The 27,484-nt window shown below is 43.4% G+C and overlaps 1 protein-coding gene across 3 annotated transcripts in view; it reads left to right on the plus strand.

Annotated features, from left to right (window-relative positions):
* BPIFC (BPI fold containing family C) overlaps window positions 1–27,484 on the plus strand; it is a 49,747-nt gene that overhangs the window by 2,419 nt on the left and 19,844 nt on the right. The window contains exons 2-10 of one of the 3 annotated variants that reach the window (XM_087868776.1): window positions 340–464; window positions 1,100–1,234; window positions 9,278–9,371; window positions 16,096–16,219; window positions 19,198–19,318; window positions 22,931–23,059; window positions 24,249–24,404; window positions 24,532–24,595; window positions 26,688–26,748. In XM_087868776.1, the coding sequence (XP_087724902.1) occupies window positions 16,096–16,219; window positions 19,198–19,318; window positions 22,931–23,059; window positions 24,249–24,404; window positions 24,532–24,595; window positions 26,688–26,748 (655 nt within the window). In that variant the 5' untranslated portion in view covers window positions 340–464; window positions 1,100–1,234; window positions 9,278–9,371. The remainder of the gene's footprint in view (window positions 1–339; window positions 465–1,099; window positions 1,235–9,277; window positions 9,372–16,095; window positions 16,220–19,197; window positions 19,319–22,930; window positions 23,060–24,248; window positions 24,405–24,531; window positions 24,596–26,687; window positions 26,749–27,484) is intronic. The other 2 variants (XM_045779981.2, XM_045779982.2) reach the window with 2 other exon arrangements.

The raw sequence follows: 27,484 nt of genomic DNA on the forward strand, positions 1-27,484 counted from the left end.
TATAGTTTCAGCTGCCCTAAGAGATATGAAATAATAGTGACTTACACGAGATATGTTTATCTCTCTCTGAGATACCATTCTTGGAGAAAGCAGTGCAAGGCTAGTATGATGGCCATCTTTAGAGACCATCTACCACGGTCTACCTCTTAGTACCTTGTAAACCTGGATAAGTTACTATCTATAAAAATGAAAATAGTAACAAGAATGTATAAAAAAAAGCTCTGTTGTAAAGATTGAGATAATAACTTGTTGTTGTTGTTGTTGTTGTTGTAAATCACTAAATTTGTTATAATTTGTTGAAACAATAGAAAACTAATCTAACTGGGATCCTTGTCTCAGTCCTTTCCCCATTAGGTATAACCATCGGCATGGCAGAAGTAATCCAATCACAGGGCTTTAGAAGGGTCCTGGAAGAGAACCAGAACATCCTCAAGGCACCACCAAGATTTCAGGTACTCTGGAGGGTAAGCCTCCAAAACTTCAAAGATCCATGACAATGTTATATTGCCCTTCTCTCAACTCTTTCCCTCCTTGAGAATTTTTTTTAAATTTCTTGCAGGATGTCACTTTAATGTCTGCAAGCAATAGTTACTGCAATTTTCAGAGTTCAGAAACTTGCATTTCTTTTTTTTTTTTAATGGACCATTTTATAGAATACTGAAAGGGACAATATCACTTTTCTATGGGAATACATACACTCCCTGTAGACTTTTTAATAAACATTTTATCTTAGAATTGTTTTAGATTTATAGAATGATATAAAGACTTATATACCACACACCCAATTATCCCTATCAATAATATCTTAGATGAGTGTAGAACATTTATCGCAATTAATGAATTAATGTCGATATATTTGTATTAACCAAAGTCCATACTTTATTCAGATTCCCTCAGTTTTTTCTTAATGTCCTTTTTCTTTTCCAGGATCCCATCTAGGACCCCACGTTACATTTAGTTATCATGTCTCCTTAGGCTCTTCCAAGCTATGACAGTTTCTTAGACTTTCCTTTTTTTAATGACCTTGACAGTTTTAATGATTACTGGTCAAATAATAACATCTCTCAACTGTGATTTTCTGGTGTTTTCTCATGATTAGACCAAGGTAACATGCTCCTGGGAAGAAGACCACTGAAGTCAAGGTGCTGTTCTCATCACATCAACAGTATATACTGTCAATATGACTTCTCACTGTTGCTGTTAATCCTGATCGCTTGTCTTCTCCATGGTGAAGGTACTCGTTTTGTCTCCTTTTCATGTTGTAGCCTTTGGAAGAAAGTCACTATATGCAGCCCACACTTAAGTGGGAGTTATGCTCTACCTTATTAGGGATGGAGTATCTATATAAATTATTTTAATTTCTTCTGTACAGGAGATTTGTCTGTTCTCCATTTATTCAATCCTTTATGTCAGTGTGGACTTATATTTATTTTATACTTTGGCTTGTAATCCAATACTGCTTCATTTATTTTGTTGCTCAGATTGTCCCAGCTTTGGCCACTGGGAAATCTTTTGGTTGGCTACTGTATCCATTTGACATCATTGTAGATTTTTGTTCATTTGTTCTGTTTTTCAGCAGTTTCTTATTTTCTGGCACTATAAGATGCTCTAGGATCATTTTGTATATATCCTGCCCCAACCCTAGAATCGACCATTTTTCCAAGGTGCCTTGTTCTTTTTACTGGAGAGTGGTATTAGAAACCAAGATCTGGGTGCTAGGTGTGCTCATTGCTACTGAGGTGTTATTGCTTCTAAGCCTTCTCAGCCGACACACAGGGAGATATATGTATGTACACACTATTTCCATACATAACCATCGGTATCTATATTAAGCTGGCATGAGTTCATTCTGATGTTTCCAACTCTAATCCATTACCACACAATCATTCTGGTCTTCTCCCTTGCTTATCTATAACTTCCCAAACCAACTGTGACAAATCCAGCTCCCCCATCCACCATCCATTTACTTAATCATTCATTTCCAGCAGCTATGTACAGTGGTTTCAGGAGTCTTAACCCATACCCTTGTCAAAAACAACATGGTCAACTGGAAGACAGTGCTTCAACAACAGTTCCTGCTGCCCTTCGTCTTACAGCTTCCATTCATTCCCAGGTCAGCACCTTGTTCCCCAGTCCCCTTCAGCAAGGTTGATTCGTACATTTGTAATACATTTAGATTCTTTTCTCACATTTTGCATTCTTTCTTGGACAGCTCAACCTCCTATGTGGTTTTTTAAGAATTTACATACATTAAGATTTACTCTTTGACCTGTAAAGTTCTACCAGCTTTGACAAATGCATAATGTCTTATTTCACTAACCTAAAAAATCCCCTGCGCTTCAACTTTCTCCACCACCACCTGCCCCCAGCCTCTGGCAATTACTGATCTCTTTAGTTTTGCCTTTCCCAGAATGTCATATGATTGGAATCATTGTGTAGCATTTTCTGGCTTCACAACTGACTTCTTTTACTTAGCATATGCAGTTGAGATTAATCCATGTCTTTTTGTGGCTTCCTAGCTCATTTCTTTTTAATGTTGAATAACATCCCATTGCATGGATGTACTACAGTTTATCCATCCACCTATTGAAGGACATCTTGGATGCTTCTAGTTTGGGGCAATTATGAATAAAACTGCTATAAACATTTGTGTTTGTGAAGGTTTTTACATGGACCTAAGTTTTCAAATCAGTTAGATAAATACCCAGAAACACCATTGCTGGGTGGTATGGCAAGACTAGGATTAATTTTGTAGGAAACTGCCAAGCTGTTTTCCAATACGGCTATACCATTTTGCATTCCCATTAGCAATGAATGAGGGCTCCTGCTTCTCTACACCCTCACCATTGATTTATATTGTCAGGTTGTTTTTAATTTTAGTCATTCTAACAAATGTATCTCGTTGCTTTAATTTGCAATTCTTAATAACAATGTTGAGCGTCTTTCTGTATATTTATTTGCCATCTATAGATCTCTTCAGTGAGGTGTCTTCAAATCTCTTGCTCACTTTTAACTGCTTTTTTTCTTATTGTTGAGTTTCCTTTAGTTTTCTGAATATAAATCAGATTTCGGTGCATGATAAAAACCCTTCGTAGTCCAGCTAGAAACCTTTCTTCAATCTGCCCAACGACCCCTGTAGACTACGCACACTGCACTACTCCAAAATTCCTCTCTCCCTGCTTTACATCCTCTCCCACCAAGTACGTTTGTGTGCTCCTGTGCTTTTGCGCTTGCTGATCCTTCTGCCTGGAATACTTTTCTTTTCCCTCTTCCAAGAAAATTGTGTTGCTCCTTCCTTTTGTTCCAAGAGCACTTGGAACATGCTTTTCAATGTTATCCATCACATCACAGTGCAGTTATTGGCACATCAGGCTTTCTCCAGTCTTAGGTTATGAGCTGCTCAAGGGGAAGAGGAAGGTCTTAATCCATCTTCACAATGTTCAGTCCCCACCTCCCTTGTTAGGACTGGTTATGCAAAATTTAAAATGATATAAAGATATCCGTGCTTATCTCTGAGTTCTTGATATATGTTTGGAAAGTAAGATTTTCATTCTGTCTCTACCAGAGAAAGCCAAGTTGGCCTTAGTTTGAGTGTTTACTTAAATCCAAACCATTCTCCTGAATGTTGAGCTTTAATTTACACAGAGTTTCTAATTTAGCAGGTCTGGAGAAGGGCTTGAGAATTTGCATTTCTAATGATTTCCAGGTGATGCTACTGTGAAACCACACTTTGGAAACCACTGGTCTATACCATGTGGTCTTGCTGTGGTGGTTTTGGGTTTTCTTAACACTCATAAAGCACTTTGAGGTAGCTGCTATGCTTGGTGAGCAATTGAAATGGACCTTAAAAAGTGTTGTGAAATGAAACTAGAACCATGCAAGTTAGGAAAAGAATCTTCAGAAGTTGTTGAAATGATTAAAACCCTATCCAAAGGCCAAATGAAGATGTCTGGAATCTATTGAAAGAAAGAAAAATATTCTTGGAAAGCAAAGTAGAAGGACGCATACAGAAGACAGGGATAAGTGGTGGAAGGAGCGTCAAGGATTTTCACAGCTCAGTATGTAAACCTCAGTGTTGTTTGAATCTGTCACCAAGAGAATGTATTCAAATATGTATTGGACAATTAAGAAAAATATTATTAAGAATATTAGAATCTGACCCTCCAGAGGTGTGCCATTTTCTGCAGCAAGGACTAGATAGAATACTTGAATGTACTTTATTTTCTTGGTTCTCAGTCAAGGCCTGTCCAAGGACGTTAGCCATAGTCTGGAGACATTTTTGTCACAACTAGGGTAGGAGAAAGTGGTGCTACTAATATCAGGGTAGAGGCAGGGGTTGCTGCTAAATGTCCTACAATGCATAGAACAGCCCACACATCAAAGAATTACATGGCCCAAAATGTCACTAGCGTTGAGGATAGAGAAATTCTTGTCTGTCTGAACTGGGCTCACACTGGTGGTTCTCTGATATTTCCAAGTTATATCACATTATCTTGTTTGCTTGATTCCACAATATCTCTCATGTCTCATAAAAGACATATATGTGTTCATTTCAAATTTAACATGACTTTAAACTTTGTTCAAACTACAAGTAATAAAATGTAACTCCCTTGTAGACAACTGATAATAAGTGAGGTAAGTAAGTAAGTGGGTTTACTTTTCAAAACCAGGAGGGAGTCCATGCCATAAACCGTTCCAGAGTGTGACTAGTGGGAGAGCCACGGTCTGGGTCAGTCATCACAGGCATCAGAAGAGGGTGGCCTGGGACAGAGCTGGGAAGAGAGGGGGAGATGCTGCCAGGTGACAGGATGATTCTGCCAGATGTCTCCTCAGCCCGTCTGGAGTGAACTGTAGGGTCACTGATCTCTCTCAAGAGCCACACACATTCCAGACAGCTTCCTCTGGTCTGGAATAAGCCAGCAACTTCAAACAAACACATCTATCTGTGTCACTCTCACAGATTCAATTAGCGGCTCAGAAAACCAGATGTATTGCCTATCAACAGCATCCTTTTCTCTGCTCACCTTCCACATCCCCTGGGCTGTGGGTTGCCCTTTAGCGACCTTCCTGAAGAGGCAGTTTGGTGTAGTGGTTAAGAGCACAGACTCTGGGAAGCAGGACACCTGGGTCCTGAGTCCTGGCTCTACAACCTTAGCCGTGACTCCTAAGCTTAGGCATATACTTAACCCCTTGGTTTTCTTGCCTATAAAATTGAGATAATATTAGTACCTCATACAGTCTTGGTGGATATTTAATAAGATAACATACGGCTGGTGTCCAGAGCATAACAAAAAATGTTAGCACTTATTTTTCCCTACCTCTTATTCCCTCTTCAGGGTGTCCTTTTAACCAGATTTCACCAACACAAAATGTTGGTTCACACCCCCCCCCATATATAGGTAATCCCTGTCCCCTCTCACTTTACTCTCCTGCAAAGAATAGTAAAATTTGACTTCCAAGCTCAAAAAAAGTCTGGCATTCAGATAGCTTTTTCCTATATGGGAATAGCACAGACGTTCTAGAAGCAAAGAAGTAGGATGCTCAGTTCCTTAACGCTGTATCTTGAAATCTTTCTTTAGTGAACAATTATTCTACCCAGTTAATTATGATGTTTCTTTGGAGTTTTAATTAAAGGTGTCCCTTGATGTGCAGAGACTAACATGCTGTCAGCCATTAGTAGGTGAAATAATTAATCTTGCCTTCTAGATTGTCATCATGGGTAGGCTGGATAAGCAGGAGTTCCCGGCAAAGTTTCAGTTAAATCTGAAAAACTAAAAAAAAAAAAAAAAAAAAGAGTGAAACCGGACACAGTGTTACTGGCTTTTGTTGTGATGATGATTTCAGCAAATTTGCCTTAAAGCCACTCCTTGAGCAGAAAGGAGGCTAAGGAGCTGACTTCTCAGGCCCTTTCTAAATGGAATAAAACAGACTAGCTGCCCTCTCTTCTTTGATCTTTGTTTCCTAACCTTGAATTATTTGAGCCTCTTTTTAGAGGCTTTATTCCATGTCCCACCTGAGCCGCACCATTATTTTCTTTTCCCCATAAATCAGCCCACTTCTTAAACTGTGTGTACATTGGTTTAGGGGTTCCTGGGTGGCTCAGGCGGTTAAGTGTCCAACTCTTTTTTTTTTTTTTTTTTTAAAGATTTTATTTATTTATTCGACAGAGATAGAGACAGCCAGCGAGAGAGGGAACACAAGCAGGGGGAGTGGGAGAGGAAGAAGCAGGCTCATAGCGGAGGAGCCTGATGTGGGGCTCGATCCCACAATGCCGGGATCACGCCCTGAGCCGAAGGCAGACGCTTAACCGCTGTGCCACCCAGGCGCCCCTAAGTGTCCAACTCTTAATTTTGGCTCAGGTCATGATCTCGGGTTGTGAGATTGAGCCCTATGTCAGGTTCCACGCTCAGCAGAGTGTGCTGAAGATTCTCTCTCTCCCCCCTCCCTCTTCTCTCTCTCCCTCTCTAAAATAATAATAATAATTTTTTAAAAAACTGTACATACGTATGTTTAAAAGGGGAAGCTATGTAAAAGGAAAACTTATTAAATATTTCCAAATAGAGGGTAAATGTGAAAAATAAATATCACAAAAACTAAACTTTGTATGTTTAAAGTAAAAATAGAGAAACGTAATGATGCATCTTATTACAAAAAACCGTGGTGCTACCTTGTTGAGTTTAATTCTCTCAATGATTCGGAAAAGGATGGTGGAGACCCAGGAGTGGAGTAAATTGCCCAGGGTCCCAGGTGGGTGGGCAGTGCAGGTCCCTGTGAGGCGAGAGCCTGGCACTGCAGGGCTGAGTCCCTGGTTCACTTTCTCCAGGCCACCCTTCCTGAGAACTCCCCTCAAATCCTGTGCCAGACGCCCCAGGATAGACAACAATGATTCAGGTTTCTACCAAGACTTTCAGGTTTTCCAGGACAAAAGGAAAAATTAATATTTGCATCAGGAAAGATACAGCTGTGTTACAGTGATCGGCTTCCCTGTAAGTCTAGCCAGTCCTATGCAGCTAAGGTTAATGGATGGGAGAGGCATTTAGAGGGCTGAGCAGGATGGGGAACTTACAGAGAAGAGATATGGGGCAGCGGGGGAGAGTGGGGGAGCAGGGGAGGAAAGTGGGGCCAAGCAGCTGCTCTGGGCAGGAGAGATGGGGGTGGGGAGAAAATGGTACTGCCACCCAGAGAAGATTCTGAGGAAGGGACAGATATATTTGGGATATTTTATGAATTTTTTCCATGTGATCTGTGATGTCATTCCTCTTCTTCCATGTCTGGTTGTGTATTCTTTTTCCTCATACACTAAACTCAATGACAATACAATTTCAGGTGTTTCTCCATCAAGCACCTGAGATCATCCCGTGGCCCTCAGTAGCACTCGCACCATGGGAAACTGCCCCACGTGCACCTGCCTGCTTCTGGGCTTTCATTTCACCTCCAGCATGATGTCTTAGAAATTCACATTTCCAGCCAAGCTTTCCCCAGAACTCCCAACTACCCACCGGACACTGCTGTTCAGATACCTAATGCCTGTGTTTCTGTCCTTCATACAGTACGGCCATTTGTACCCCCATTCCCTTCAGAGCTCAGATCTCAGCTCCAGTATACCTCCTCAGAGAAGCCTTCCTGGGCCATCCCACAAAGCGAGCATGCCTCCCCCAGTGACAGCACCCTGCCAGTTACAAGACCAACACATTCCCTTATTTCCTTCAGAGCATAAGTCATAATCTATACATTTTTATTTTGCTGTTTGCTTGTTTGCTTTGTAGCTTCATCTAATAAACTCCATATGGACAGGGATTCTGTCTTTTTTACTGAAGAGGTCCTTGCCCAATATTTGTGGATTGAATGAATGGGATCTGTGAGGATTGACAGTAAATGATTCAATGAGGAGAGTATCTTCAGGCTTGTCTCACCATTGATAAGGCCACATACTAATGAATGAAATTTTACAGCATTTTTCAGTTTTAAGAGCAAATTCGTACAGGTTATTGCTATGGTCTGAATGTTTGCATCCCTCCAAAATTCATAGTTTGAAATCCTAATCCCCAAAAGTGATGGTATGTGTAGGTGGGGCCTTTGTGAGGTGCTCAAGTCATGAGGGTAGAGCCTCATGAATGGGACTAATGCCGAATAAAAGAGGCTCCAGAGAGATCCCTGGCTCCGTCCACCATGTGAGGACACAGCCAGAAGGTGCTGGCTGTGAACCAGGAAGATGTGATCATGCTGGCTCCTTCATCTTGGCCTTCCCAGCCTCCGGAACTGTGAGCAATAAATGTCTGCTGTTTATACACTATAGTGGCCCCAACAGACTGGCGGTTAACACACTTTTTTTTCCCACCAGAACTTATCAAGGTAGATACTATTTTTTATCCCCATTTTGTCCCTAAGGAAACACAGGTTAAATAGGTACATATAACGGGAGGCGCCCTAGGTGAGAGACCTGAAGAGCTGTCAGGAGTGCGGACAATGCCAAGTGAGCATGCCTATTGTTCTTCTTACCAATCTCCTGGGTTTTCCCAGGACTGTTCTGGGTTTAGTACTGAAAATCCTGCATCCTGAGAAAACCGGGACAGTGGGTCACCCTCTTACCCAGAAAATTGTAAATAAGACCTTAGATACTTCATGCAATTGGCTCCCTGGCCGTGTAAAATGCAAAGACTGAAACATGAGGGACAGGAGGGCGGGTAGGGTTTAGAACCTACCGGTGTGAAGTCACGTAGGAGGGTGCACCCACTCAACCGAACCTCAAAGAAATGCAGAAGGCACTCACAACCCAAGAAGGAGCAGACACTTAGAGACACCATCTGTGCTCTGCTCCTACCCTGAAAGATAAAGGTGGTAACTAGGTCAGCCCGGTTATCAAGCCTCATGCTTTCAGACTGAATCGGATCCACCAAAAGTCCCAAAGGTATTCGGGGCAGTGGTGGAGCCATCCGCTGCAGGCACCCTGACCAGGAGAAACTGGCTAATTATCCCAGAAAGGAAAATTCTTCCTCTTCCAATTCAATGCAATTTGACACCTTTTTCAGTACATTGGAAATCTCAATTAATCATTCTGGTAACGTAGTCATAATAGTGTGTGTGTGTGTGTGTGTGTGTGTTTTACAGGGAGTAATCATTGCATGGGTGGCATTGTCTGCTCATCTAGGTAGAGGATGTAGTATTCATTTATGCTATTGGGCAATTGAAGTGTAGCAATTATGTACCACATTTTGAAACAGGCATTTAAAAAAATCCACCACCAGATGATTCAGACTTAATTATCTTGTCTTTTCAGCAGCTGAGTTCAAGGCTGAAGTGGAGAACACATAGCTTCAAAGGCAGAAGGAATCGAAGGTGCTCCCTGGCTTTGGACGCTTCCTCTGCTTGAGGTAAGAATCATGAACAAACTTCTGGTCTCTGCCAGCGCAAAATCTCCCAGCGGGGATTACCCTCTCCCTGGTGAGGTCCCGGCTCAGTCAGCTGTCAGGTAGCCTGAGTCTTCCTTGTCTGCCTAGGTTTTTCTGTTTTGTTTTTGTCTTTTATGTCACTCGTGCCCACCCAGAAGACCATGAGCAGGTCTAAGAAAGAAAAGAGAGTTGGCGTGGACGAGTGATTGACATTTGCCTCAGTCAGCAGTGTTAAGACAGTCACTCAATCTTCTGGACTTATTTTTGCCTTCACTTCAGAGGGGAACCCAGCTCAGTGGCAGAAAATTCTAACTTGTCTCTAACTTGAACCAGTGTGGATTTAGAAAGAAGGGGCTGCTGTGATCTCTGTGCTTTGGGGCCAGGGCTTAAACCATAACAGTGACCTACATCCTGCCAAAGCAAAGGGCCCTCCCACTTGCCGGAATTGTTTAACCTGTTTGTGTTAAGTATGGAGTTTGGGGAAGACTAGGTGTAAATTTTCAATGCCCTTGTCATTTGAGATCTTGGTAAAAATCAGATGTGTGAGCTGAATCCCTTGAAATAGCCCCCAGTTCTGCCCATATACTATACCTGTTGATTTAGACTCCTTATACACATTTTGTCTCAACCATTACGTTGGAATATTCTGACAGTCCAGGCTTCTTTAAACCAGTTGAACTTAATTTTTCAACCTTTGCCCTGTTTTAAAGGCTGCATTTTGGGGCACCTGGGTGGTTCAGTCTTTAAGCGTCTGCCTTCGGCCCAGGACGTGATCCCAGGGTCCTGGGATCGAGCCCCACATCGGGCTCCTCTGCTGGGAGCCTGCTTCTTCCTTTCCCACTCCCCCTGCTTGTGTTCCCTCTCTCACTGGCTGTCTCTCTCTTTGGCAAATAAATAAATAAAATCTTTAAATAAAGGCTGCATTTCATTCATTTATCGCCTCCTTTAACTGATTTTCTCAAAGTCTGTCAAAGCTCCCCTCTGCGAATACCAATGGCAAGTCGACCTGTCTTAGGAATTTCCTAAGTTGTACTAGAGTTTTCTTATTTCTTGTCATCAGAATGGCTCAGGCAAGGGCTACCTAATATATTTATGTTTTTATTTATTAAGTTTTTGTTTTAATTCTTGTTAGTTAACCTACAGTGTAATATTAGTTTCAGGTGTATAATATAGTGATTCAACACTTCCATACAACGCCCAGTGCTCATCAGGACAAGTGCCCTCCTGAATCCCCATCACCTGTTTCACCCATCCCCCCACCTCCCCTCTGGTAACCATTTGTTTGTTCTCCATAGTTAAGAGTCTGTTTCTTGGTTTGCCTCTCTCTCTTTTTTCCCTTGCTCATTTGTTTTGTTTCTTAAGTTCCACATATGAGTGAAATCGTATGGTATTTGTCTTTCTCTAACTTATTTCACTTAGCATTATACTCTCCAGCTCCATCCATATTGTTGCAAATGGCAAGATTTCATTCTTTTTTATGGCCAAACGAAATTGCATTGAATGTGTGTATATCACACCTTCTTTATCCATCATCTGTCAGTGGATACTCGGCTGCTTCTATAGTTTGGCTATTGTAAATAATGCTGCTATAAATACAGGGATGCATGTATCTCTTTGAATCAGTATTTTTGTATTTTTGGTGTAAATACCCAGTAGTACAATTACTGAATCATATGGTCATTGTATTTTTAACTATTTGAGGGACCTCCGTACCATTTTCCACAGCGGCTGCACCAGTTTGCATTCCCACCAACAGTGCACAGGTTTCTTCTTTCTCCATATTCCTTGCCAACACTTGTTTCTTGTGTCATTGATTCTAGCCATTATGACAGGTGTGAGGGAATATCTCACTGTACTTTTGATTTACAGTTCCCTGATGATAAGTTATGTTGAGCATCTTTCCATGTGTCTCTTTGGGCATCTGGATGTCTTCTGTGGAGAAATGTCTGTCCATGTCTTCTGCCCATTTTTTAATTGGATTATTGTAAGGTTTTGGGGTGTTGAATTGTCTAAGTTCTTTACATATTTTGGATACTAACCCTTTATTGCATATGTCATTTGCAAATATCTTCTTCCATTCCATAGGCTGCCTTTTAGTTTTGTTGATTGCTTCCTTCATGGTGCAGAAGCTTTTTATTTTGATGAAGCCCCAATATTTATTTTTGCTTTTGTTTCCCTTTCCTCAGAGACATATCTAAAAAAATGTTATGGTGGAGCCATTTAATTTAGAAGTGTTATTCTGTCCGTTTATTGGTATGGAAATGTAATGACTTCTGAGGCTTTGAATCATGGAAAAAAACAATCCCTCAGATGCAACAAAATAGGTAACTTGTTGGCAGGGTTTTTAAGTCATCTTGGATCCCTTCTTTTAGCAGGCAACTCATCCTGCCCTTACTTGTCAGCCAAATTACTTAACCTTTTAGGACTCATCTCCTTGCTTGACAAGGTTCCCTCCCTCCTCTGCCCATAAATTATCATCCTAACAAACAATTCAACTGAAAGTTACATACAATCCTTTTATAGCCCTGTAATTTCATTCACTCATAAAAATTCTAGAGAAAAATATGTTTTTCTATGTGCAATTTTGAGTTCCTGAATCTCCATCAGTGTAGACCATTTCAGAAACTTCCTTTACCCCAGAAGGGAAGATAGATTTTTACTGCTGGAGGGGCATTTAAAATTCTATTTGTGCCCAAGAAAATACGAAAGGATTTGCACTTTGATGCTTGAAAATCTTCAGATGCTTAATGATTTTCTTCCCCACATAGAAGATGGCATCAAGCATCTCCTAAAGTTCCCAGATGGAAATGAAAAATGTAGCACTTATCAAGTAATTAAATTCATAAACACTAGAATTGGGAACCAGAAGAGCAAGGTGTGGTTCCCAGGTGCCTGACTTACCATGTGGTCTCAGACAGGTCATTCAGACTCTCCAAGTCTCTGTGTTCACATGCCTCGGATTTAGTAACATCTGCCTCCAAAAACGGCTGTGAGTTTGTAAATGGTAAAAAAACATATACATACAAATTCATTATTTTAGCTGTTATTCCATTAACAAGTAATAGCTCTGATTCTGTTTATTATGCTTTTTCACTGTAGAAATGGAGAGTTATTTATATGATGATGGTTTGGTTTTCTCCTTTTTTCCCCACACTTTTCTAGAACCTTTCTCAGTTAACCAGAATCTTGTAACCCAGTCAGTTAGTCGGTTAGCAAATACTTACTGAGGTCCTACCTACATGCCAGGCAGAGAGATCATGTCAACCTTAATTTGGATATACAGTCAAATGTGTATAGAGTTTTGGTCTAATATTTTTTTTCCCATCGCATTGCACTGCTATAAAAATGTTTTCTTCTTTAAAAAAAAATCTCTCTCATGCCTGCCTTGGCATGACACATCCATTTACAGTTCTTTGCCCACAGCAACATCAGTGTGACTGCACATCAGTATGGCCTCACCATTTGTTAAAATGTGGACACACTTTTTATACCAATTGGTGAATAGCCACTAATCTCAGCCCCAGGAGTGTTGCCCTCACTCCCATAGTTTCATCCATCTCTGGGCATCCTCTTCTTCAGGAACCCTTGACCACCACCCCCTCAAGCCCGGACAAGGATCAAGGAGGGCCTAGCACACATGGCAACTGGCCCTAGCTTCTGCATCATTCTGAGTATACGATGTTAATATCACCCTGCCCCTCGCTTGCTTGTCCCACTCCTCACATTTCCTCCAACCCTCAGATCACTTGCTGCCTGACCAGAGACCCGTCTCCTACCCAAGCCCTGCCCCCTTGGCTCGTATTGTCATTGCTCTGTGCTTCCTTTGGTGTCCTCTGCACCCAACCATCCCCAAGTCACCCCTCCACAGCTCTGCCCCCAGCACCGCTGCACAGATTCTTTCTGTACATTGTCCCGTACAACCCAAACCAGCTGTGTATGGCTGAAACATCACACTGAATGCTAAGGCCATAGCAGTGTTAATATTGAAATGCCTCCATTTCTAATAGTAAATAGTCACGACTCTGAGTCTCCCACCCCACCCCCAGTACCCCTGCCACACTGGCCGGTCCTCCCAAGATTCCTCCTGTCCCCATGATCCAGTACCTAACCTCTCCAGCCCTGCTCCTGGACTGTGGCCAGCATCTGTTCTAATGGGTACACGCACTCCACTAGTGTACAAATGCTTTGTTAATCACCTCTGCAAAGAACTGTAATATAACGCAGAGCGAGGTAAGGGCTCTTCACTTACACTTCATTGATTCATTCTGCCAATACCTATCAGTCACTCCATGTCCGAGACACTAAGACAGGCTCTAGGACCTCCAAACCAAATGAAGTCTCTGCCCTCATGGCACGTACATTCTCGCAGAGAAGACAGACAGTATGTGAGAAAATAAAGACACACACATGAATAAATATCTATTTTGACCAAGGATTCAGGAGGAAATGAGATTAACTTAGGGAAGTCAGAAATGGCTTCAGAAGGAAGGCTGTATTTGAAATGAACCTTAAGGAGGTACAGGGTTTCTGCAGGCCTAAGTGCAGGTGAACAGCATAAGCACAGGCATTAGGCAGGAACCATGGTAAGTGTTTAGGGACCAGGGATCCGCTTCGTCTGGACAGAGGGCTCCTGGGAGATCAAATGAGAAATGTAAGCAAGTTGACTGAGCCAGCCGCTTCTCACACCTGAAGGCGGACGTATGCACCACAGAACAGATAGGTCAAGACCCCAGTTCTCAACCTCATGGCCCTCCAGCAAAATACCCACATAAATGTTCACTCATCTGAACGTAGATCCCCTGTATAAATTGGGCAACGTGTACACTAGACAAAATGCCAACCCATGGGGTGCCTGGGTGGCTCAGTTAAGCGTCCTACTCTTGGCTTTGGCTCAGGCTATGATCTCAGGGTCATAGGATCGAGTCCCTTGTCAGGCTCCATGCTCGCGCGCTTGCTCTCCCTCTCTCTCTCTCTCTCTCTCTGCCCCCCTCTCTCTAAAATAAATAAATAAATAAATAAATAAATAAATAAATAAATAAATAAATAAAATCTAAAAATTAAAAAAAAAATGCTAGCCCAAGGGGTAAATAGGGCAGCTCTTGCTCTCCCTACCAAGCTGGGCACACTGGTGTGGGATTTTCCAAAACATTTTCTGCTTGCCCCGCTTTGTGTCAGAATGCTGGCATAACTCCAAAGGACACCTTTTCCCATTCCATACAAAAGGCCAAGATAGGCTAGCAACAGCCTTGCATGGATACTCCTCTCCCTGGTCAGTGTTCTGTTCCTCTCAAGTAAATTCTCTGGAATACCCCTTTGTCTACATGATTCCATTCCCACCTCTATGGCCTTATCCATAAAGCCCACATAACCCCATTTATCAAACCTCTTTCTTTTCTTGGCCAAGCACCCCATACACACCTCTTGCGATGATCTTTTCCTTCATCCAGGCTGCTCCTGAATCCCAGCCCTTCTTTGAATCCTTCCATGCCACACCTGGCCTGACCTCTCCCTTTGCATGGCTCCCACAACTTCCTCTTCCTTGACCACCCCCACAAATGCTTCCCTGATTTGTTTCATGTTTGTATATTAACTCAGTGGGTATCTGTCATCTCTGGGTTTTTGTCACTTATGAACACAGCAATGTTGCTCACCCAGATTGTAAACTGTCTGAACTAGGAACAAGGCCTGTGAATGTATTACTCACTCAGCTGTCATTAAAAGAAACCCATGTCACTGTTGCTATTGGTAACCTGTGCTTCATTCATCATGAAAATGGGCTGGGGGGCACCTGGGTGGCTCGGTCAGTTAAGTATCCAACTCTTGATCTTGGCTCAGGTCTCAATTCAGGGTTTTGAGTTCAAGCCCCACATTGGGCTCCATGCTGGGTGCGGAGACTACTTAAAAAAAAAAAAAGAAAGAAAAGAAAAGAAAATAGGCTGCCATTAATTTATTGAGTCCATTCATTAAACAATATACATTGAATATTTAATATATGCCAAGCACTAGCAATTTAACAGCAAAAAAAGATGTGGTCGCTTTCCTTGAAGATGTTTATTTAAGATTTTGTGTGTATGTATCTACGGTGTGCCAGGCATTCTACTAGATTCTGGGGTGAGCTTGGCATGTGTGTTAAGGAAGGAAGTCTTCGAGGCAGTAGAAGTGTAGAGCAGGGCAGGGCCTTACAGCTGGGCTGTGAGCTTAAACCCTGTCCTGTGGGCAAAGGGGAACCATTAAGGGTCTCTGAGCAAATGAGTGATTGTCTCACATTCTCTGAAGCCACCTTTCTAAACTACCAACTCATGTTCTAAAACTGTCAAAAATCCTGCATCCCCACCCCCTGATCCTTCCCAAGGCATATCACAAGTGTTACATTTACAGTAAGGCTCTTGTGTTGCATTGCATTGTATCGTACTGAGTCATAATCATCTGTGTGTGTCTGACTCACCCACTAGTCTGTGAGAAGCAGAAGTCAAGGACACACATAGGTCATCTCTCCATCCTCAGCACCTAGCACATGTTCTGGTGTGCTCAATAAATGATTACTGGATGGGTGGGTGGGTGGATTGATGCTTGAATGGATGGATGCATATACGGACAGATGGGTGGATAGAGTGAATTCTGGAAGTGAGCAATGCAACAAGAAATTGGAATTGACCAAAGAAAAGTCAAAAATAATAAAGGAACCATAAATGTTGGTTAATTGCAGATGCGTACAAAGGCAGTCCAAGTCCTCTGGGGATGTTTCTTCCTGTGGAGTCTCCACATCTCATCCGCCCAGACCATTTACCCTGGAATCAAGGCCAGGGTTACTCAGCGGGCTCTGGACTATGGTGAGTCGAGTGCTTCCAGAAACCAGGCTACAGCTCCGCAGGTGGAGTTTATGACCCAAGCTCATATTGGACTGTCTCATGACTGAAGCAAGCTGTCCTGTGGGATGATCCAGCCCCTTATGGGGAGGCTGCTAAGATGGCTGGGAAAGAAGTGTTGTCTAAAAAACAATCACCTTGATGGTAGGCCTGTCCAAACACGGCCACAGATATTCATTCTCTCCCTGCCTCCTGCCAGCTGTGCCCCTCATGCACCTACAGTGCATGTCTCTGCTCTAACGGGGGCTACATCATAGGATAGGGGAGAGGAGAAGTGAGGGTAAAAGTAACATCTTAAAACTTCATAAAGGGCTTGATTCCAAAAGGAACTTAGAGTCCCCTAAAATTGGTGTGCCAAATTTCACATAGATGATGATTGCACATTTTTCTTGAGAGAGGCTCCATACATTCATTAGATGCAAAAAAGGAGCCTAAGACACTGAAAGATTAAGAAAAACTCCTTTAGATGTGTTCATAAACACAGGGAGAGAAAAATGTTGAGCAGAGCTGGGGTGAGGCCAGATTGTGTACGGGAAAGGAACTGCGAAATCAAAGTGTGCGGGCCTGGTTCTCTCCTGTAACTCTTGGCCCAAGGTTAGCTGAATACAGGCAGATAGGTCCACTCTGATCCCTTCTTAACTAAAGCAGTCAACCCAAGTACTGCTAGTCTAACTCAGAAATACCTAAGTGTGACCAGGAAACGCCTCACCGGCCACACCAAAAAAGAAAACCAGGAAGCATAGAGGGAGGGAAGGAAGGGCTGGAGGAAGGAAAGATTGAGTTTTGGGCAACTCCTTGTCCTTCCCCCAGTACCTCATCTGACACAGCGAATCTAAAGTTGGTCCATCTTGCACAATTGTCATATGAGCTGGCTCTAATGAGAAACACATACCAGGAATGCACGTGTGTATCCATATTTGTATATGCATGTGTGTATGTGTGTGTATCTTGTTACTATATTGATAGACTTATATGCACAGAAATACATATCAGAAATAGATATCTTGTAACAGTATTAAAGTTGTAAGAATAGCTTATTCCACCCTCAAGATAAGAGCAATTAAAAGAACAGATCTATTCTGTTCACATGGGTATGAATCTCAGTTCTGCCGCTTTCCTCAATATGTACGGTTGGGCCAGTGGGTTTTCTCATCTGGAAAACGGGGTGAGGAGAATGACAATAATGGTGCCCCCTGTCGTGATGTGAGGACCAGATGGGATCATCTGTAGAGATACGGCATGGGGTGGTGGGGAAGGACAGGCTTAAAGTCAGAACCATGTCTTGGTTGAGCGTCTACCATGACCACACTCTTTGATATGTGCCTTACGGGCTCTGGGTTGATTTGATTCCCACAACAACCCTACAAAGAAGGGATAGTGATTCTACAGAGGAGGAACCTGAGTCTCAGAGGGGCTGGACCGAATCTGCCACATCACACACCAGTACGGGGGCGAGGCAAGATCGGAGCTCAGGTCTGCTCTGCCTGATTTCAAAACCTGTGTTCTGCTCTCTGTTCCCCATTCCTCCAAAGCCTCGCTGATGACACCCAGCAGCTGGGAGCTCTCGGGCAAGCCCATGAACCTCTCTGAGCCTCAACTGCCTCCTGTGTGAAATAGGGATAATAATACCTATGTCACTGGGTTGCTCTGAGGATCAAAGGATAGAATATGTAGAGTGTGGACAGTCCTGGCACACAATTATTATTATCTCATGACAGTGTTGGGATTTGAAACTAAGCTGTCTGATAGTGCCTTTGGTTCCATCTTTATATCCTTTACACCCTATCCCTGCATCCCTATATTACAATATCATTCGTGGTATTACAGAGGATAAGATCTGCTCTTCTTCTCCACAGGGATAGCCTAAATGGAAATGTGCTTAAGCTGCAAAATAAGGGGTAAAGGCAAAGCTTCCTCCTTAAGAAGGTTAAAATGAAAAGATCATTCTTCATTACTATGTCAGTTACTTTTCTCAAGCTCTTTATGTGCACGAGGGCTCTTTTCCTTCATGAGCTCAGAAAACTGTGTCCTGTGGTGCTACCATGTAAAGACAGATTTAGTCCTGAATTGCACAAAAGCAGGGCTTGCTAACCTTTTTGGAGTCCTGGGATCCTTTGAGAATCTGATGCAAATGTGGAGCCTCTCCCCTGAGAAATGAGACACAAATGCACATGCACACATCCTACTCACAATCTTTTACTAGGATTTCAGGAGGATTAGGAGTGCCCAACAGTCCCCGTACCTCAGGCCAAAAATTGCTGAGCTTAAAGAATCTAGGGGAGGGGCGCCTGTGTGGGTCAGTCAGTTGGGTGTCTGCCTTCACCTCTGGTCGTGATCTCAGGGTCCTGGGATCGAGCCTGGCATCGGGCTCCCCGCTTAGTGTGGAGTCTGCTTCTCCTTCTGCCCCTCCCCCCACTCATGCTCCCTCTCTCTCTGTCTCTCTCTAATAAATAGATAAAATCTTTTTTAAAAAAATAAAGAATCTAGGGGAAAGGGGAGAATGTGGAATAACTTTCTAATAAGACATGGATTCTGGAGCCAAATTGCCCAGATTTAACTATGGGGCCCCTAGTTCTTTGCTGTGTGACGTAGGTGAGAATTCATCTCTTTGAGGTTCAGTTTGTCAATCTGTAAAACGTGGATGATGATAACGTTTTGTACTTCTCCTATCACAATGCCCTGTAGTAGTATCCTTTAGCCTTGGCCACATAATGGGAATCTCTCATGCTCTTAGTCATAGGGTCCTGGGGTCTTCATTAGCCTCTCTGAAGACCAGTGTCTTTTTCTATGAAACAGAAACAATCACACCACTTTGTAGGGTTGCTGCTTTCTAAGTTTCTAAGAGCACGCCTTACTCAGTAAACCTCATGTGTATGTTTCATGATGTTAGGCCATTCTCATCTTCGACATCATCAATAAAGCTCTCTTTGGTTCCTTCACAGGTGTTCTAGCTGGAATGGACATGATTGAGCAAATGGTTAAGGAAAGAAAAATCCCAGACCTAAGAGGTTCTGAATCTCTGGAATTTCTGAAGGTTGATTATGTGAACTACAATTTTTCGAAGTAAGTAGAAGAGTATTTTTAGCGGTGGAATTATTCTTTAAAACCTTAGGGTTGTGGATATGCCATCTGGTGTGCTGGTATAACACCAGGAACCTGCAGAGTAGAAGTTAACCCACCTTTGGCCAGGGGCTTATCAGATGAATGACCTCAAGAAAGAGGGGTCATAAAGCTGACAAAGAGTGTAAGATTGGGGTCAGACACCTGGGTCCAAGTCCAAGCCCTCCTGCACACTAGTTGTGTGCACCTGGTGAATTGGCTCAGAGTCTCAATGTCCTTGCCTCTTTCCTTGCCCCTTGAATAATATGAGAAATTTTTACCCATCCCATTGCTGACCCCACCCCCTATACCTAAATGCAGGATTCAATCACAGTCTCAGAAACAAATCTGGCCTCATCAAGTCTTCCCCTACTTTAGTGAAGTTTAGTTGAGATTTCAGATGTCATAGAAATGGGCCACAAATAAGAAGCTCAAAAGAAAGAGTAGAGGGGCGCCTGGGTAGCTCAGTCGGTTAAGCGTCTGACTCTTGATCTCTGCTCAGGTCTTGATCTCAGGGTCATGAGTTCAAGCCCCACATTAAAAAGAAAGAAAAAGAAAAAGAAAAAAGAAAAGAAAGAAAAGAAAAGAAAAGGAAAGGAAAGAAAGGAAGGAAAGAGAAAGAAAGAGGAGAGGGATCCTGTGGAAGCCCCACAATTTTATCTGAACCCAGCTTTTCTGTATTTCTCTGCCCACCATCCTCAGTTCTGGCTTCTGTCCTCAAGCTTCTCGTGGTCCAGTATGGCCACTGCAGCTCAGCCATCAGATTCATATTTTAGGCCCATGAAGGAGTAAGAGGACTCTTGTAAGCTGGGTTAGTCTCTTCAGTGAGTGTTTTTTCTGGAGTCCTGCTCTAATAATACTCTGACTATACAATAATGGACAGATCTTAGTCTTGCGACCATACTTATTATTATTATTATTATTATTATTATTATTATTATTATTATTAGCAAGGGAGACTGGAAAATTCATTTTCCAAGCAGACATCGTTGTCATCCTGAACAAATTCAGGGATGTTTGGGAAAGAAGAAGGGGAAGTGGATGTTCAGATAGCAGCTGGCAACCTCTGTCATAGTTGCCAACAAAAGCCCCAAAGGGCAGTGTAGGGAGAGGACGTCTTTGTCCACCTTGAGCTCAATCTTGAAGGTAAAGCAGAAAGTCAAGATTTTATAAGGAATTATCTGTGAGTCACAATTTGCCCCCAAGGCTTTATGAGTCCAGTGGTAATTCCCTGATGCTGTAACCCTTTGGAGTAATAATTTCCCTGCTATCAAGGATACCATTCTATAAAACCATGAGTTTTTTGGGAGGGTGGGAAGGTGGGGAGAAGAATGGTGATCTAGGAAAAGCTCCTAGCAAATGCTCTAGTTGTTAATAAAGACAGCCATTCAAGAAGTATTTATTGAGGACCTACTAGGTGCCAAGGCTTTGTCCCAGGCATAGGGGGTCTTGTAGCAAATGACACAGATATCCCTGCCCTTAATGTCCAATAAGAGAGATGGACATTATGTGTTTACAAAATGAATTATTTAATTACAATGACAATGATACCCCAGCAGAAAAATCCAGGGTTACACATATATTATGAAGTGCAGGTGAAGATTACTAGTGGGAGTAGAGAAACTGGAATGGTACATTTTGACCTGTGCTGCCCGCACAGGACCACAAGCCACATGTGGCTACTGAGCACTGGAAATGGGACTACTGCAAGTAAGGCACCGAAGTTTTACTTACTTAATTTTAATTAATTTTAAAATAAATGGTACTTGAGTCAATTACTGAAAAGCTTTTAAGTGTGTATGGAACAATTTGAGTATAGAAGTGTACTTTTGCAGTTGAAAATTTTATCCAATCTAAATATAGGACAGGTATTTCTGATGAAATTCAATATCCAGATTGAGGCATGTTATGAATGAAAAAAAAAAAAAGACCATATTCTGAAGACTTATTTTGAAAAAAAGGAAAACAGGGGCACCTGGGTGGTTCAGTCGTTAAGCGTCTGCCTTCGGCTCAGGTCATGATCCCAGGGTCCTGGGATCGAGCCCCACATCGGGCTCCCTGCTCCGCTGGGAGCCTGCCTCTTCCTCTCCCACTCCCCCTGCTTGTGTTCCCTCTCCGGCTGTCTCTCTCTCTGTCAAATGAATAAATAAAATCTTTAAAAAAAAAAAAAAGGAAAACAAAATATCCCATCAATAATTTTTATATCAATTACGTGTTGAAATGATACTATTTTAGATATATTGGATTAAGTAAAAAATATTAATAAAATCACTCTCACCTGTTTCTTTTCCCTTTTTTAAATGTGGTTACTAGAAATATTTAAATTATATATGTGCCTCACATTCTATTTCTATTAGTGCTCTTTTAGAAGGTTATTTACAAGGACTTTTTTTTTAATGCATGCCATTTGACCTACCGATCCCTCCAGCATCCTCACTAGAAAGACACACACGTAAACAGCATGTATGAGGATGCTCAGTGTGGCGTTGTTTATAACACAGAAATAACTGGAAATGACCTAGATATCCAGCAGCAAAGAAATGATTTTCCTTAATGATACGTCCATAGCTTGAATACAAAGAATGCATTAGACCTGTATGTATCAGACTGAAAATATTTCCAAGATCTATTCAATGAACCTCTACCATCTTCTTCCCACAGTGGGACTCAGGGTGTATGACAAAGACATGTAGGAAAGGATGCAAAATAGAAGAAACAGTAAATAAGCATTTGTTATCAGCTGTCACATTTATGTTTTACATTTTTCCTAATCTTAGTTCATAACAATGCCTTTCTCCCGTTCCACAGTTATACGTAGGTGATCTCATGTTGTCTTCTTGACCTACCCATGAGTAGCCCTTCCTTTGAGTGACTGACTGAAAGAGGTTACGCGTCTTACCCAAGGTTGCACAGCTAGCACAGCTCTAAGTCAGGTGCCCTTGCACAGTACATGAAGTGGCATAGCCTACTGGCAAAGAACACAGTCTGGGACAGATTGAGGAAGGCTCCAGGCCTGGTTCTACCACTTACGTATGACTTCAACCATGTCCCTTATCTTCTCATCTCTGAATCGCAGATTGCAGAACCAACAACAACCTCATGAGATTATTGTGAGGATTAAAATGAGCTAATGCTGGGGGCAGGGGTGCTGCTGGCATTTAGTTGGCATGTGTGGCAGGTACCCTGCAATGTGTAGAACAGTCCTCTACACAAAATAGTTGTCCCATCCAAAATACTAATTTCCCCTCCATTGAGAAACACTGGCACAGCTGAAGAAAACCATGATGGCAGTTGTACCTCATACTGTCTTTAATGAAACTAAAGAAATTGATTATTTTCAAATTTGTCTCTATACTTGCTCCTTTCCCCCTCAATTAGACACCAGGGGCTTCTTGGCAAGGCTTAAATGGGAATTAGAAGGCAGGGCCCAGAGGCAGCACCTCAGACCCGAGGTTCCTTCCTCCATAGGAATTCATGATTGCTTCTGGGAGTTCCACAAACCTCCTTTCTGATTTTGCCTTACTTAGAGATGTGCTTGAAGACATGCGCTTAACCTCTCTGTTTTTTGTTTTACAGCATAAAAATCAATGCCTTTTCATTTCCAAATACTTCATTGGCCTTTGTGCCTGGGGTGGGAATCAAGGCCCTGACCAACCACGGCACTGCCAACATCAGCACCGACTGGGAAATCCGGTCTCCCCTCTTGTGAGTATTCCACTCAAAGCTGTCTGCGGCTGTTCTGGGGAGAAATGGAACCAAAATTGAAAGTCCATATATTAGCTGGTGTTTTTGACATTAGGCTTTTTTCCCTCAGCCACTAACAGTCTTTCTTAAGAGCACTTTTTTCCAGGAGAGATTTAAATCAGGACATCTTTGTTGGTGGCTGGGCAGGGGAGGAGGAGGGAGGGCTGAAAAGCATCCTTCCCTTAAAGGCGGAGCAAAATGTCATTTAAGATTTCCTAAGAGGTGGGAGTCCTTGACTGTTGGAGGAATGGACACGTGCTCAGCATTTTGGGCCTTTAGTGAGTCACTGTATGCTCTTGGGCCGTTCCACACACTTCCCCATCCGCAGGGGCAGTGATGGGAAACGGGGTCTTCCTACCTCACAAGGAGATTAGAGGATAATAGTCAGCTGGAGCCCAGATCTCTCCCTACCAAAAAGCCTTTGCACCCTCTTAGGAAAGGAGGGATCAGATTCAAGTCACACTTACAGACCACCCACTTCATGCAAGTCAGTGTCCTGGATGTAACGTTTAGGTCTGCCTTGGCTGGTTCCCCAGAAAGCACATCTGCTCATCACTTGGTCATTCAACAACCATTTATGCTGTGCCAAACAAGTACCATTTATCCCCATCTCAAGAACTCCAGTCTTGTACGCTATAGAGAAATGATATATTCTCCCATAATTAACATAGGTTCAGGTATTCATTCATTTCTTTGCCAACCCATCAGCCACATACTAAGTGCTTACGCTATGTGCTCATGCTGGGGCTCTGCAGATGAATAACACACACTCCAGGGCCTCAAAGAGTTCACAGACTGCATCAAAGTGTCCCGTCCCCATTTGTGCCCACCCTAAATAAGGCTACCCCATGTTCTCTCTCCACACAAACATTGTATATGAACAGTGCTTAATATGTGCTCGGCCACTATGGGGGCCAGAGCACTCAGGATAAAAAAGCCAAGCTAAAGCTCTCACCTATCCACATACTCATTGCTTCCTTTCTTTGGTAAATGCTCAGCACCTACTCTGCTCCTACCTGTTGTTGGTGCCAGGAATCCCGAGGTGTCAAAGCTCCTGCCCTCCAGGAGCTCAGAGGCTATGGGTAGTCGAGAAATGAGCTGTCTCACCCCTGCCCAGGCCTGGGTAACCTTGCACTTTTTCTCTCCACAGCCAAGACACAGGAGGAGCTGATCTGTTTCTCTCTGGGGTCTACTTCACCGGTATCATCATCCTGGCCCGCAATGGCTTTGGTCACCCGATCCTGAAGCTCCAAGACTGTTACGCCCAAGTGAGCCATGCCCACGTGTCATTTTCTGGAGAACTCAGGTGCGGTAGCACCATGCTGGCTGGCCAGTTGCTAGTCTGGGGCTGGATTCTCCGGCAGGGCCTGAGGAGGGTCACGCCTGGCAGATACGGTTCCTGAATAAGCCCATTTTTTCTCTTTTTTCTCCAGTGTCCTGTACAACTCCTTTGCTGAACCCATGGAGAAACCCATTTTAAAGAACTTAAATGAAATGGTAAGTCTTTGGAGGTGACGCAACCACAGTAAAATGCTCAGCAGTTCTGCCATGCTTTACCTAATTCTGAGTCGATAAACCTTTACTGAGCACATGTTGTATGCTAGGCGTCATCCAAGGCACTTTCACACACATCATCCTTCACAAGTGCCTCCCATGTGCCAACATTGTGGTAAGTGCTGGGGACGCAGAGATGAATGAAACAGCGTTCCCTCCCTCAAGTGCTCAGCACGGGATGGGCAAACAACCAACAAGAGTTTATTGTGTAACTTCTGCATGCCCAGCACTAGACTCTAGGCTGTTGGGGATATAAAAAGGGAATAAACTTAATATCTTTTTAGGAAAACCCAACTCAGACTTGTGGAGCAGTAACTGAATGAGTATTTGAATTTAATACATAATTACCTGATCATTAGACTCAGAGAAATGGAAAGATTCAGTCAAAAGGGTCTGAAAGTATCCTGGGAGATATTTTTTTAGAGGATGCAGGACTTGAACTGAGCCTTGTAGTCTAAGTACGATTTTGATAGGTAAGGAATGGGGGAAGAAAGGATGTTTCCAGAAACAGTGTAAGTTAAGATAGCTTCCAAAGTTACAAGTGTCTCGATTCCAGAAATCAGTGTTTGAGGAAGGGAAGGAGTGGAATTGGCTGCGCACCCTCTTTGCAGTCCAGGCCAGACCATCACTGGACACTTTAGCCATATCTGGGGGAGACAAGGAGAAGGATGAGGACGACGGGAAACGAAAGGGCAAGAACAGTATCTGGAAGTGTCTATCACCCGCAGGCAGTGGTGCTTGATGAATGTCAATGAGGAAATCAACACACAAACACATTCAACAGCTTGTCCGGGGAGGTTACCCGGCTGGTGGGGGGACCCCGAGGTTGCACAGGCTTTCTCTATCCTCACCTGGCAGGGGCTGAGCGCCAGTGCAGGTGCATGTCAGAGAATGACGGGGAAAGCACTGTCGGCTCAGGGACCCCCACACTCGCCATCGCTTCTCTGCTGGAAACCAACGTGGTTCTTTGGCCTCTGACAGGAAGCCACTAGCTAAGTTTGCCTGGAGGGTGTATAGGACTTAGAGACCAGGGCTGATTTGCTTCTAGTATTCTCTCTGTGCCACGGGAAAACAGAAAAGAATGCTCAGACCACAACTATCTATTCCAAGTCCTAGCTGTGGAAGTCCAGACAACTCAATAAATCTCTCTAAGCTTCAGTTTTCCCATCTGTGAAGGGCAGACAGTGGTGCCCACCTCTCAGTGCCGTCGTGAGGCCAAAATGGGGTTAAAACACCACCACTGACATTTACGGAATGCTTGCTATGTGCCAGGCAATTTTACATGGATTGCTTCTATTTCTACTCACAACAACATGATGAAGTAGGTACAATTATCATTCTCATGTTGCAAATGAGAAAACTGAGAACAGAGTACAAATCACTTGCTAAGGGAGTCAACCCGAGGCAGCCCGACTCCCAAGCCTGTGCTAGTAACCACCACGCTGAGTGCTTAGTACACGCCTGGCACACAGCAGCTCACCCACGTCGGCACACATCCTCCTTCTTAAAGACAAGCTCAAGTCCAAGTCAAGATTGATTTTCTAACTCCAAAAGGGGTTCTGATCTAAACAGATGTCTGACTACTGGGCTCTCAAGCCCACCAAGTGGGACTGTGAAGGCCCCAGCTTGCACCTCTCCCAGCAGAGCATGGCACCGCTGACAGAGGAGGCGGGAGGCGGTGGCGTCCCCACAGCCGGGAAAGGCCCAGCAGCAGGTCCTCAGGGGTGCCCACACCAGATGCCCCGGGCACATATCCTGTCATGCCACAGAAAGAGAAGCCGAGGGCTCGTTCTTTCATAGGGCTAACTGGGTTTAGTCCCGGTTGCTCTGAAGTTTAGCCAGCATTCAATGACACATCACCCATACGTACAGAATGTGGGGCCCGTAGGCATCAACTAATTTCAGGGAAAGTCCTGATGACCAAAGGGAGAAGGGCTCCTAACCAGAAGGCCTTTGTTTGCAGGGTCTAGGCCCCTAAATAGAGTTTCAAGGGCAATGTGATAACATGCAGTTTTTGTATTCCTTTCATGGCCAGCTGTGTCCCATTATCATGAGTGAGGTGGAAGCCCTGAATGCCAATCTCAGCATGCTGGAGGGTGAGTCCTGGAACTGCCTCTTCAGGATGGTTCTCTTCCTGCCTGCAAACTCAGATGCTCGCCAGGTTTGCTTTTCAGTGTGAGATAGCCAGCTCTCCTACCTGCTTTACTCTCAACAAACCAGAGCCACGGGAAATGCCAGCTCTGGCACTCAGTCCATCCTCTTCGGGATAATTCATGCTAATCTCAACCAAGTTAACCCCTTCCTCCCACCGTTCTAACCCCTTCAGTGGCTCCTTGCTGCCTCGGAATCAAGCCCAAACGCTTTCACACGGACTACAAGATCTGCTGGCCATGCCCTGGCTCAACTCACCTCTCTCGGCTGCCTCTGGCACCTTTCTCTGTTCCAGCAGTCAAACTGCTTCTACTGCCTCCACACCCCTTGCTTGGCTCATGCTGCCCTCCCTGCCTAGAAGAGCTTCCCCTCCCCTCCACCCGTTTATTCATTTCATAGATATTAATTGAATACCTATTTCTTTGCCAGCACTGCAGTAAGCCGTGGGGGGTCCAGTTCCTTCTACTTCCTACCCCTGAGCGACCCCTTGTCCTGTCTACTCCTCATTATGTTTTAGGTCTCAGCTCAGGCATAGTTTTGTCCAAGAAGTCTTACTGATAGCCTGCACCCCCAAAGTTTTGCCTCCTCTGTGCTCACATGATACTTTGGATGGATCTCTCTCTTTACATTCTATTCATTCATTCACCTAAAGTGTGCTGAGAACCTATAAGAGGCTGGGTG

The sequence above is a fragment of the Ursus americanus genome, chromosome 17 (assembly GCF_024610735.1).
Source record: "Ursus americanus isolate L20-20 chromosome 17, mUrsAme1.1.p, whole genome shotgun sequence".
In the NCBI taxonomy this organism is placed as follows: domain Eukaryota; kingdom Metazoa; phylum Chordata; class Mammalia; order Carnivora; family Ursidae; genus Ursus; species Ursus americanus.